Below are 13,692 nucleotides of genomic sequence, written 5' to 3' on the forward strand. Positions count from 1 at the left end.
TTACCCAAGAAGCAGTGAAATGCATGAAAGGTGAATAACATGATCACCCCTAGATGCTCGATAACACTCAGTGAACAAACAAAAGTAAATATCAATAAATGGAGGAACAGCCACCATTTGCTCTTGAGAGACTGTAGAAAAATAATGAAGGAAATACAAGAAAAGAAGAAAGAGATAATGGTCATAACTCTTACCTTTCCATCAAAGAAGTGATGGTTAAACATATTATAATGGCAAAAACTATCTTCCATATAAAACTGTGAATACCTGTAAAATAATTTATTACTGTAGTTACTTGTCTGGTAACAGACATATAGCAAATAAATGTAAACTAAATTTTAAAATTATGAAATCACACCTTAAATAAAATCAATTTCATCATCCTTCAGGTTTCTGAAATAAAGAATACATTCCCCAAACCTCAAGAAGCTAACAATAGTGGATGAATAACAAACTTAGATTATGGTCCCAAGTTTTAATAAGTCAGTGGGAAAACTACAGAAAACTCATATACAAAAAACACATATTCCTGTGGACCAGAAGATTATAAATAAATAATTATGTTCCTGATAGATTATTATGCATTTTAAGCTTGAGTTGGTTTGGCAGTTAAAATATGTCTCTCATAGCTAATAACTTTAAGGAAAATACTGAATCAACATTTCTGCTCAATAGCTGTTATTTTCTTCTGTGGCTAACAAAAAAGGTATTTAATACAGTTTTTTTGTCTACTGCAAATTAGCTTAACAAAATATGCTTCTTAATACATAAGAAAAAGAATTTATGTGCATTTCATATTTACTGAATTAGTGCCAGGAAAGAGGATATTTATTTACTGATTGAATCATTTTATTCTTCTAACATACTACTTTAAAATGCAATCACTAATGAATGGGAACACCAGCTTTGGGTATTAACACATTATAATTTCTACTAATTTACTAGGCAAAATTCATACCACATTTATGGCTTAAACTTGCATTTGCTTGATTTCTTACAAAACTGAAATTTCTTTCTTCCTTAATTTTATTTGTACTGCCTATCTCTGTTTTCCCCATTTATGTTTATGGGTCTTAATGTCTTTCTTGCTGACTTCTGAGGGTTTTCTTTGTGTAATATAGAAACCTCTTTCATCTCAATAGGATTCTGAACTTCCATAGTTTTGTCAAAAACAATTCACACAGGACCACACCATCCTTCTACAGAACACATAAGCTAGTGGAAAGACTGAAAAAAATCATGGACAGATACTTACTTATACAACTTCTTACCGAATCATGATAGAGGCACTTCTTTGCTTCTACTTCTACTCACAGTTATTTAATACCATCTGCATGATCACCAACCATGTTGAGTATTTAATACAATGGACAAGCCTAGTTTATCCTCTTTCTATTACACCGTGACTAAGAGTACAGCTCGAGAGTCAGGGGGCATGGTTTCAAACTCTTAAGTCTCTCAGTTACTAGCTGTATAACTTTAGTAATTTATTTTACCTATCTGAGCCCCAGTTTCTTCATCTGCAAAATGGGAAAATGATTTCTACCCCATAGGACTAGGTAAGAATACATAAGATAATTATGTAAAGTGCTTAATACAATGCCAGCTATAAAGCACATACTGAGATTTCAGGTATCATTATTTTAATAAATACCAGCTATAAAGATTTATGTCTCAATGTCTCTAATATTAAGGAATTAGGTTTATGTCCAACCAAAATTTCTCCTCCTGTAATCTAAACCCATTTCCTCTTCTTCTGTGGAGACAGAAGAACATCTATTCACCATTCTCAATACAATATCCCTTAATATCATTTAAGATACTGTTAGTACATCTGCTGACATAAATTTAAACTGAAGAAATAAACAGAAGGCTTAAATAACAGAAAATATTTAAACTATACACTGTAACCTAAGGAACACTCCAAAAACTGTGGGCCAATGTCAATTACCATTATTTAACAAATGTCTTCCTCTTTAACCAAATCCCAAATAGCTGATAATATATCCATATCAATTATTTAATTTACATATATATTAAGACTAGTACAGCTGTAGATCAACCATCACTGAGGTGTTCTCCCTTGCACTGCTTTGTGTGAGCAAGGGAAAAATACAATCCCTTTTTTTTAATTAAAATTTTTTATTTTAATTAGAGGCTAATTACTTTACAATATTGTATTGGTTTTGCCATACATCAACATGAATCCGCCACGGGTGTACACGTGTTCCCAATCCTGAACCCCCTCCCACCTCCCTCCCCATACCATCCCTCTGGGTCATCCCAGTGTACAATCCCTTTTTAAATGTATTTCTACCGCCCTCCACTTTTTTCACTGCTTCACAATGCAATAGATATTTTTTTAATTAAAAAATAAAATGTTATTTACATAAAATTCAGCACAGCACACTTGTCCAAAATGTTCTCAGTAGCAGTGGGCAGAGCCAGAGAGAGAAAAAAGGCAAGGTTTCAGCTCTAAGCTTCCATCAAACACAAATAAGGGAGCATAATTATTCATATTTTAAATTACAAAAAAGCACTCAACATTACCCTCTTAAAATGAAATTGGCCACAAAGAATTATTCTCTCCATTGAATAAGGCAAACAAAACCAATCAGAAATGCATACACTTGAAAACTGCTCAAAAGGACATCCATTTAATTTGGCCATTCATTCTCTTTAAATGAGAGCCAGTTACCAAGTATGAAACATGTTCTACACACAGGAAATGTAATCAAGAGCTGAACAAAATTAGTTCACGAAATGAACTTAAGAAATTCAGCTTTTTGATATAACTTTATTTGGATGTAGTTTGCCAAACAGAATTTCACATCTTTCATGCTAAAATTGGAGCATACAGAAATCCATCTTAGCAAATGTTAACTTCATATCTTCTTTTTCTTGTTGCTCACTTGCTAAGTCGCATCTGATTCTTTGCAACTCCATGGATTGCGGCATGCCAGGCTTCACTGTCCTTCACTATCTCCTGGACTTTGCTCAAACTCATGTCCATCAAGTCAGTGATGCAATCCAAACATTTCATCCACTGTCACCCCTTTCTTCTCCTGCCCTCAATCCTTCCCAGCATCATGGTCTTTTCCAGTGAGATAGCTCTTTGCATCTGGTGGCCAAAGTACTGAAGCTTCAGCTTCAGCATCAGCATCAGTCCTTCCAATGAATATTCAGGATTAACTGGCTGGATCTCCTTGCTGTCCAAGGGACTCTCAAGAGTCTTCTCCAGCACCACAATTCAAAAGAGTCAGTTCTGTGGCACTCAGCCTTTTTTATGGTCCAACTTTCATACATACATGACTACTGGAAAAATCACAGCTTTGATTATATGTACCTTTGTCAGCAAACTGATGTCTCTGCCTTTTAAAACACTGTCTAGGTTTGTCATAGCTTTTCTTCCAAGGAGAAAGTATCTTTAATTTCATGTAGTCACTGTTTGTAGTGATTTTGGAGGCCAAGAAAATAAAATCTGTCACTGTTTCCACTTTCCCCCCCATCTATTTGCTGTGAAGTGATGGGACTATATGTCATGATCTTCTTTTTTTGAATGCTGAGTTTTAAGCCAGCTTTTTCACTCTCCCCTTCATCAAGGGGCTCTTTAGTTCCTCTTTGCTTTCTGCCGTTATAGAGTGGTATCAACTGCACGTCTAAGGTTGTTGATATTTCTCCTGGCAATCTTGATTCTAGCTTGTGATTCATCCAGTCTGGCATTTCGCATGATGTATTCCACATATAAGTTACATAACCAAGGTGACAGTATACAGCCTTGACATGCTGTCTTTCCCAATTTTGAACCAGCCCATTGTTCTATGTCCGGTTCTAAAGGCTGCTTCTTGACCTGCATAGAGATTTCTCAAGAGACAGGTAAGGTGATCTGGTATTTCCATCTCTTTATGAAGTTCATATCTTAGATGTTCAGAAAAGGGCATTTAGGACTTCCCTGGTGGTCCAGTGGTTAAGAATTCACCTGCCAATGCAGGGGACATGGATTCTACCCATGGTCCAGGAAGATTTGACATGCTACAAGGCAACTACGACTGCGAGCCACAGCATCTCAGCCTGCACTCTAGAACCTGTGCTCTGCAACAAGAAAACCCACTGCAATAAGATGCCCATTTGCTGCAACTGGAGAAAGCCCATACGCAGAGACCCAATGCAGGCAAAAATAAATGGAAGGAGAGAGGGAAGGAAAGGAAAGAACATGTACAGCACGTATACACAGAGCCCTAGAGTTGGGTTCTCTGCAGCTCTGCAAAGACCTTCTGTAGGGCAACAACAAGCCAAATTCAAAGTGCCAAAGGAACTATCTACTGCCACACTATACTACACAGGAATGTTTCCCTGATTTAATTGTGGTCTCTGTGAAAAATGTGAACCAACTCCACACTCCATCATAATGTAAATACAGGCAACAGGCAGAGTTCATTCTGACTAGTAACATATTTCAGTTAAACCGGCTTTCTCTTAGCACTCAGTGCGGACCTTTTACAGAACTGACTCAAAAATAGAGTAGCTTTCAAAGAAGCTAAGCCAGGAGACCATAGTTCAATACCTTCAGCTTTTGTTTGCAACACACACAGAGGTTTGCAGACACAGAAAGAAAAAAGCATCTGTGTGTTCCATAGGTTACAAAACAACTTTATCTACATTACCTACTCCCTACTTAGACCAGGGGATTTAACTATAGGCTCAAGAAAGGTGAAACTGCAAGGTATGGCATTTAAGGCAAAAGAGTCAAAGCACAATATAAATCTTTCAAGTTAAAAGTAAACCAGTAATAAGACTTAGAATTTATTTTTAAGCAATTTTTAAAAATTAATGTGACAATGATTAACTTAAAAAAAATAATACTAGTAAATCAGATAAGATGCAAAAAAGAGTTTTGGAGAACAGTGCACACTGATGTGAATATGCTTCACTTACTTCACACTACTGAATGGTATACTTAAAAAACTGGCTAACATGGTAAATGTTATACTATGTATATTTTATTGCAACTTAAAAAAAAAAAAGCAAGTAAATCAGGGCATGAGCAATGAACAACACAAAATAAAATTTTTTTAAAATTTAATTTACAAAAACAACAGAAAGAATGAAGTGTTTAGGAATAAATTTAACAGAAGAAGTGCAAGTCCTGCACACTGAAAACTATAAAATATTGTTTAAAGAAATTAAAGAAGAGCTAAATAAATGGAAAGATAGCTCATATTCATTAAACAGAACACTTAAGATGGAAAGATGTGGGTTTGACCTCTGGGTCAGGAAGATCCCCTGGGGAAAGACACAGCAACCCACTCCAGTGTTTTTGCCTGGGAAATCCCATGGACAGAGAAGCCCAGTGGACTATATAGTGCATGGGGTCACAAGAGTTGGATACAACTTAGTAACATGGACTGCAGCCTACCAGGCTCCTCTGTCCATGGGATTTTCCAGGCAAGAGGACTGGAGTGGGTTGCCACTGCCTTCTCCAAGTAACTAAACAACAACCCCTCAAATTGATCTACAAATTCAATGTGACTCCTATAAAAAGCTCAGCTAGCTTTTTACATAAACTGACTAGGTAGTTCTAAAATTCATACAGAAATGCAATAAACCCACAATAGCCAAAATAATCTCGAAAAAGAATTGAGTTGAAAGATACACACTTCCCAAGTTCAAAACTCACTACAAAAAAACAATTGAGATTGTATGGGCCTGGCATAAGGACAGACACAGATAAATGGAATAGAATCTAAGGTCTACAGATAAATCCACAGATACATGGTCACGTGGTTTTCAATAAGGTTCCAAAAGCATTCCATGGGAAAAGAATAATCATTTAAACAATGATGCCAAGGCAACTGGATGTCCACATGTAAAGAATGAAACTGGACCCCTACCTCACATCATACTAAAAAATTAACTCAAAATTAACTAAATGTAAGAACTAAAAATTAAAAACTCTTAGAAGAAAAGACGTATAAATATTCACGCTTTTAGACTAGGTAATAGTTTCTTGGTATGACACCTAAAACACAAGCAACCAAAGAAAAGAGAATAACTTTTGACTACATAAAAGTGAAAAGACAACTCACAGAATGAGACAAAATATTTATGAATTATATATCTGATAAGAGTCTAGTACCCAGAATACATTAAGTACTCTTTCAACTCAACAATAAGACAAATAATCAATTTTTAAAATTGAGCAAATGACTGAATAGACATTTTTCCAAAAAGATAAACAATTGGCCATAAGTTCATGAAAAGATGCTCAACATCATTACCACAATGAGACACTATTTCAGAAAGACAGACAGTAACAAGTGTTCATGAGCATGTGAAGAAATTGGAACTCTCATATATTGCTGTTGGGAAAGAAAAACTGTGCAGTTACCTTGGAAAACAGTTTGGGAGTCCTTCAAGAAGTTAAACATAGGATTACCATAGGACAATTATGACTGTGACTTTGGTCAAGTTATTTAATTTCTTTGTACCTCAGTTTTCTATTCTGAGGAAAGGAGAATGTTAATAGCATCTATCCTAGAGGGCTACTGTGGGGACCAAAGAATTTAGAATAGGGTTTGACATGTGACAAGCATTTACTAAATATCAGTTATAGTTAATATTTCATGTTATTATAAGAACTCAAAAGTTAAATTTCTACCTTTAAAATAATACCTTTATAATCATTTAATAATACTTTAGGAAATAAACAAGGTAGTTAAAAAAGAAATTGATATATTCACTCAATGGAATAGTATACGGTCATAAAAGGAAGTACATTTAGATGCTACGACATGGAGGAATCTTGACAACATTATGCTAAGTGAAAAAGGTCATATACAAAGGGCATATACTGTATGATTCCATTTATATAAAATATCCAGAAGAGACAAATCCAGATGAAAGAAAGAAGACTGACGCTTATCAGGAGAAGTAAGGAGCTTATCAGGAGAAGTAAGGAGTCTCTCTTTAGCGTGATTAAAAATGTTCTGGAATTATGGGTGATAGATTGCAGATAAAAAACAGTGAATATACCAAAAACTGCTAAAATACACACTTTAAAATGGTCTATTTTAAATGAGTTATATCTCAGTTTAAAAAAAGAAATTGAGTTTATCTGTAAGAAGTCTGTATTATCACTCATGGAATTTCATTTTCCCGAAGATTACTAACATCAAATAGGTATTTGTAAAGAGTGTGCTTGTCTTGTTAATAAGGAATGAGAGTTGCAGAAAATGTGGGTTATTTCTGAGACACATATAGGCTTACAGTAGATAACCCAAAGCTAACTTGGAAATCGAAAGAAAATTAAATGATGAAAGCTGTACTTTTTATTGTGACTTCTACACTTTAAAATTCTGTCTGCCTTGTTTTTAGGGAGAAAAAGCATATGTAATTTCACAGAGAATCTGAGTAGTACTGGAGAGAACACAACTACTACTGGACTATTGGCCAAGTAGGTTCTATCAGATTTAAAAAAAAAAAACTCAAAGACTGATTCCTTCAATACACTCAAGAACAAGAAAAATATACTAAGGACATGGTATCTCACAGACTTACCATAAACTCCTAGAATTCAAACAATTACAGAAAATAGGAAGAGTGCTTCAAGTTTACAGAATCAGAGAGTCTGTGGATGGACACATCTGCCATCCTGTGCCGTAAATCAAAAATCTGTATCTTCTCAATTACAACCAGAGGGAAGACTCAAAACGTGGTCCACTGTCTCATCTGTTTGTTCCAACATATCAGGTGCTGTTTAAATTCTGATTCTCTCCCACAAAGCTTATCTGTTTGCTTATTAATTAGCCTCTGCCTCAGGACCTATTTCCTAGTTAGCACTCCCTTCAGTTCAGGCTTCGCCCAGTGAAAGGTAGTATGCACATCCTTCATTAAAAACATTAAAATACACATCTTATCCCATTTAAGACATAATGATAAAACAAAATCCTAGAGGAAATTCAGAATTACCCTTGAAAAGTAAGTATATAAGAAGAAATTTCACTCAATAGAAATGTATGTCTAAATTATAAGCCAAAGACAACTAGATACATTCACAGAAAAAATTTAGGAAGCATACTAGCAAAAAGCCTACTGCCTCCCTGTCAGCTGGTAAAGAATCCTCCTGCAATGCAGGAAACTGGGGTTCGATCCCTGGGTTGAGAAGAACCCTTAGAGAAGGGAAAGGCTACCCACTCCAGTATTCTGGCCTGGAGAATTCCACAGACTATATAGTCCATGGGGTCGCAAAGAGTCTGAGTGACTTTCACTTTTACATGTTGAGTTTATCTAACTGAAGAAATACCTTATAAACAATTACTACTTCTATATTAAGTAAAGGATTGTAACAGGATTAGTAAAAGGAAAACATTAAAAAGAAACAGAACACAATGTAGGAGAATAAATATTATACTTTGTAAACCTACCGAAAATCAATATCCAACAAAAGGCTTCTAATGTTAGACTTCGTGCCACCTGATTCTTTCAACCTGATCAGCTCATGTAACCTAAAGCAATTAGTGAAAGCAAATTTAGTAAGAAACGACTAATGTCACATGTAACAAACAAAAAACCCATCAGTGGTCTCCTGATATTTCTAACATTTCAATGAAACACTGAAGACAATTTGGCAGGTATAAGCAAAGTTTCAATTTCAAAGTATTTTTAAATGTTGGATCTCATCTAAAACAGAAAACTCTAGAATTAATAGTAAATAACTGAAGATTCAAACCAGAATCTTCTATCATACATCAGAAATCTGTAAAGATTTCTCTTGAATGGAATAAAAATTACAAACTCCTTCAGAAAAGGACTATACTGTATACTTAAGGTTGCATGTTGTTCCCTCTATACAGTAAATAACTACTCACTACATTTTCTTACAGTTTAGAAAGTGGTGATGGGAGAAGCCTTTAAAACACTGTTATCACATACCTTGGGGTCCCAACACACAGTACTCTTCTGAATCCAAGGTTCGAGAGCAGGTCTACCAAGAACAGACAGCTCCGGTCAGCAAACAAATACTGGGCATTTGTCTTCTTGTTTTCCAGTGGATAGAGGAGTTTACTGGGCCTTTTTAACTGGGTGATAGAAACATCACCCACTACCCGATGTTCATGATGCTTCTCCTCATCATCCGGTAGCAGCAACTGCTGACAGCTCTGACAAAACTTTCTCTGAGACAAGGGCAACTCGATCAACTTCAAGTACCTTCAAGATGCGACAACACACAAAGCAATACAGTCTCAGTTGGTTACTGTAAAGGCATTTGAGTTTTGCCAGTTTTAATATGCAAAAAGTATTACTTCTTCAAGAGTGCTGTGCGTGCAAGCATGCATGCTAAGTCACTTCAGTCGTGTCCAACTCTTTGCAGCCCTACGGACTGTAGCCCACCCGATTCCTCTGTCCATGGGACTCTCCAGGCAAGAATACTGGATTGGGTTGCTGTGCTCTCCTCCAGGGACTCTTCCCGATCCAGGGATCAAACCTGTGTCTCTTATGTCTCCTGCATTAGCAGACTGGTTCTTTAACCACTAGCACCACCTGGGAAGCCCAAAGAGTGCTGTATGAGGAAGTAATGGTACAAAAAACTCTGTGGAATGTTGGCTAGAATTTATGTCTGGCTGCATACCTAAAGCAGAAAAGGATCAGCGATTTCATAAGAATTGAGATGCTCCAATTTAGCACTGGATAAAGATCAATATTCATTTAAAATGTGAATATAATATATTACTCAAACAACTTAGTAGTAATGGAGACTACTATCACCTTTAAATTTATTGACAAATCCATGTATTTCAACTTGGAAGTGTTAACCAGTCTGGCTCAGTAAGACAGTCATTTTAAAATGAGAAATTAAGATCATTCTTCAATTTCTTATGGCATATTTAGCAAGAAAAATTACCTCTTAAAAGAAAAAATGTTCCCACAAAGTTCCTCTATTCTTAGCAGTATTGATGGAGGCAGTTTTGAGAAGCTCACGTGCAAAACAGCAAAACATTCTGTCCTGCTCATCTCTGGGGTTCCACAGGCTGGTATGCAGAAATGCCCTTCTGGGGGGCTTTTCTGCTGCTCCACAGGGTTTTGGAGCTGGAGTCACAGAGACCAGTAACTCACCAAGCCAGCACTTTGGAGGACTCAGAGGAATCCTTCATCTCTCAAGCACTTAAAGTTAAGCAGAGAAATTTGGTTTTGATGCTGTGCCAACAATCTTCTGACAATGAGTTACTGGAACCTGGAGAATAGGAACTGTGTGCAGTACCACAGGCATTTTACGGTGGACATCAGCCCATTTCATGAGATCAAGCCCTGAGCCTTTGGAGTGGGAGCACTGACTCCAAGACCCTAGACTACCAGAGAACTATCCAATAGTGAGAACCCACACAGAAGAAACCACTTGAATACAAGACCTGGCATCATCCAACTACCAGTATCACCCTGTGCAGGAGGCCTCATCTAAACAATAAACAAAACAAAAATACAAACCCCATCATCAGCAAACAGGATTACCACCTCACTCAGCCTTGCCCATCAGAGGAAAAACATACAAACAAACAAACACTCAGCACAAACCTCACCCTATTCAAAGCTTACACAAACCACTGGATCAACCTTAGGAGGGCAGAAACCAAAAGGAAAAAAGAATTCAACCTTGAAACTTGGGAAAAGGAGACCTCAAACACAGTAAGTTAAAAAAATAATAATAATGAAAAGGCAGAGAAATACCACACAAATGAAGGAACAAACTAGAAACACAGAAGTCCAAATAAATGAACAGGAAAGAGGCAAACTACCTAAAAAAGAATTCAGAGTAATGATAGTAAAGGTGATAAAAAATCTTGAGAACAAAATGGAGAAAATGCAAGAATCAATTAACGAAGACCTAGAAGAATTAAAGAATAAACATACAGAGACAAACAACACAATTACTGAAATTAAAAATACTCTAGAAGTAATCAATAGCAGAATATCTGAAACATAAGAACAAATCAGTGAGCTGGAAGAGAAAATGGTGGAAATAAACTTCTGAAGAGCAGAATAAAGTAAAAAGAATGAAAAGAATTGAGGAGAGTGTCATGGACCTCTGGGAAAATATCAAATGCACTAACATTCGAATTATAGGGATCCCAAAAGCAGAGAAAAAGAAAGGGTATGAGAAAATTTTTAAGAGATTATAGCTGAAAATTTCCCCAACATGGAAAAGGAAATAAGCAAGTTCAAGAGGCACAGAGAGTCCCATACAGGATAAACCCAAGGACAAATACACCAAGACACATGCTAATCAAACTAACAAAGACTAAACACAAAGTTCAATTCAGTTCAGTTCAGTCGCTCAGTCGTGTTCGACTCTTTGTGACCCCATGAACTACAACACACCAGGCCTCCCTGTCCATCACCAGCTCCCAGAGCCTACCCAAACCCATGTCCACTGAGTCGGTGACGCCATCCAACCATCTCATCCTCTGTCATCACCCTCTCCTCCTGCCCTCAATCTTTCCCAGCACCAGGGTCTTTTCTAATGAGTCAGCTCTTTGCATTAGGTGGCCAAAGTAATGGAGTTTCAGCTTCAACATCGATCCTTCCAATGAACACCCAGGCCTGATCTCCTTTAGGATGGACTGGTTGGATCTCCTTGCAGTCAAAGGGACTCTCAAGAGTCTTCTCAAACACTGCAGTTCAAAAGCATCAATTCTTCGGCACTCAGCTTTCTTTATAGTCCAACTCTCACATCCATACATGACCACTGGAAAAACCATAGCCTTGACTAAATGGACCTTTGTTGACAAAGTAATGTCTCTGCCTTTTAATATGCTGTCTAGGTTGGTTATAACTTTCCTTCCAAGGAGTAAGCGTCTTTTACTTTCATGGCTGCAATCACCATCTGCACTGATTTTGGAGCCCAAAAAATAAAGTCAGTCACTGTTTCCCCATCTATTTGCCATGAAGTGATGGGACCAGATGCCATGATCTTCGTTTTCTGCATGTTGAGCTTTAAGCCAACTTTTTCACTCTCCTTTTTCACTTTCATGAAGAGGCTCTTTAGTTCTTCTTCACTTTCTGCCACAAGGGTGGTGTTATCTGAGTATATGAGGTTATTAATACTTCTCCCAGCAATTTCTTAGATAAAAGTGCCTTAGGAAAGCAAGTTTTGTTATTGGATGATGCTAAAGCTGAAACTCCAGTACTTTGGCCACCTCATGTGAAGAGTTGACTCATTGGAAAAGACTCTGATGCTGGAAGGGATTGGGGGCAGGAGGAAAAGGCTACGACAGAGGATGAGATGGCTGGATGGCATCACCAACTCGATGGACGTGAGTTTGCGTGAACTCCAGGAGTTGGTGATGGACAGGGAAGCCTGGCGTGCTACGATTCATGAGGTCGCAAAAAGTCGGACATGACTGAGTGACTGAACTGATCTGAACTGACTAAAAAGAAAAAAATAGAGATTAAATTTCTAATTGTAAAAACAACAACAACAAAGAATAAAGGCATTAAATATTTTTGGACTTGGAAGAATACGGGTTATAAGGTTTTATAATCTGGGTACTTCATACAGAAACTGCTGGACAGTTGGATGTTACGGAGAAAGGGCAACTTTTCCAGTCAGGAGCAGTTCAGAAAGTTTGAGGACAGATTTCTTCAAGAAGGTGAAGCTGAGAGATTATGCTACATCTAAATGTTTTGAGGGAGTTCAGACAACAGGCAGAGAGTTTGCAGTTGAATCATTTCTGAAGCACATAAATAATTAAACAGACAGTCATTACAAAACAAATAAACCCAAAACTGTTATTAGCTAGTTGGAAAACAAAAGTTGTGCAGAAAAGAAGTTATTATGATTAATACATGTTTTAATATAAATGGAATCACACAATAGCCACATGGATATTTTGATGTAAATTATTTTTTAATTAATAAAAGCCTTTTTTATGAAAGAATTAAAGCTGCTGGAGGATAAATTTCAGCCAAAGAAACAACAGTAGACTGTCAGTCAGCACTAAATCCATTTGACCACAGCCTAATATGAGGAAAAAATATGAGTATCAGAGTATAAAATGGAAACAATAAAAATCCAAATAAAACCAGCAGAGGAAGGGGAAGAGAAAGTGGGAGTTAGCAGAAGTATAGTGATTTTCTCATGTTTTAGAGCCATAGGCCAAAAGATATAATTTAAAACTGAAAAATCAAGTAAAAGTGCTATAAGCAATAATCAAAGGTATGAGGTTAACCCTAAAAAGAAATAATCAACTGAAATCAGATAGTAACTATAGAGAAGGAAAGACAGAGGAAGAAGAAATATATAAAGTCACCATTTCTCATTTTTAGATTAAGGAAGGCAATATAAAAAAAAAAATTAAATCTGGTTTAAAAAACCACAAAGGCAACCATGAAAACACAAATACAGAAGGAAAGCACATTAAAAAAATAAAAGCAAACACAGACCATAGATTGAAAGAGAATAAAAAGAAGCAATAAAAATCATACAACAAAACCAGGACCAAGCGTATCTATTGTACCTACCATTAAAACAGGCTAAATAAACCCACCCATTAGAAGACTGGATCACAAAAGCAAAATCCAATCAGCCTATTTCATCACTTCTAAGATGCATATATTTTCATATTTTAGCGTGGAGGATATTGAGACATGATTTAAAACTGCCGCCAGCCAGCCTGTAGGTGGAGTGTCACTGCCCTC

At 36.6% G+C, this 13,692-nt stretch overlaps 1 protein-coding gene across 5 annotated transcripts in view; it reads right to left on the reverse strand.

Moving 5' to 3' along the window:
- ZCCHC4 (zinc finger CCHC-type containing 4) overlaps positions 1-13,692 on the reverse strand; it is a 47,862-nt gene that overhangs the window by 24,723 nt on the left and 9,447 nt on the right. For 4 of the 5 annotated variants that reach the window (XM_006041984.4, XM_025290234.3, XM_025290231.3 and 1 more), the window contains exons 4-6: positions 8,932-9,207; positions 8,424-8,504; positions 195-267 (exon numbers count right to left, since the gene is read on the reverse strand). In XM_006041984.4, the coding sequence (XP_006042046.4) occupies positions 195-267; positions 8,424-8,504; positions 8,932-9,207 (430 nt within the window). The remainder of the gene's footprint in view (positions 1-194; positions 268-8,423; positions 8,505-8,931; positions 9,208-13,692) is intronic. The other variant, XM_025290232.3, reaches the window with a different exon arrangement.

Source organism: Bubalus bubalis, chromosome 7 (assembly GCF_019923935.1).
Source record: "Bubalus bubalis isolate 160015118507 breed Murrah chromosome 7, NDDB_SH_1, whole genome shotgun sequence".
Classification (NCBI taxonomy): domain Eukaryota; kingdom Metazoa; phylum Chordata; class Mammalia; order Artiodactyla; family Bovidae; genus Bubalus; species Bubalus bubalis.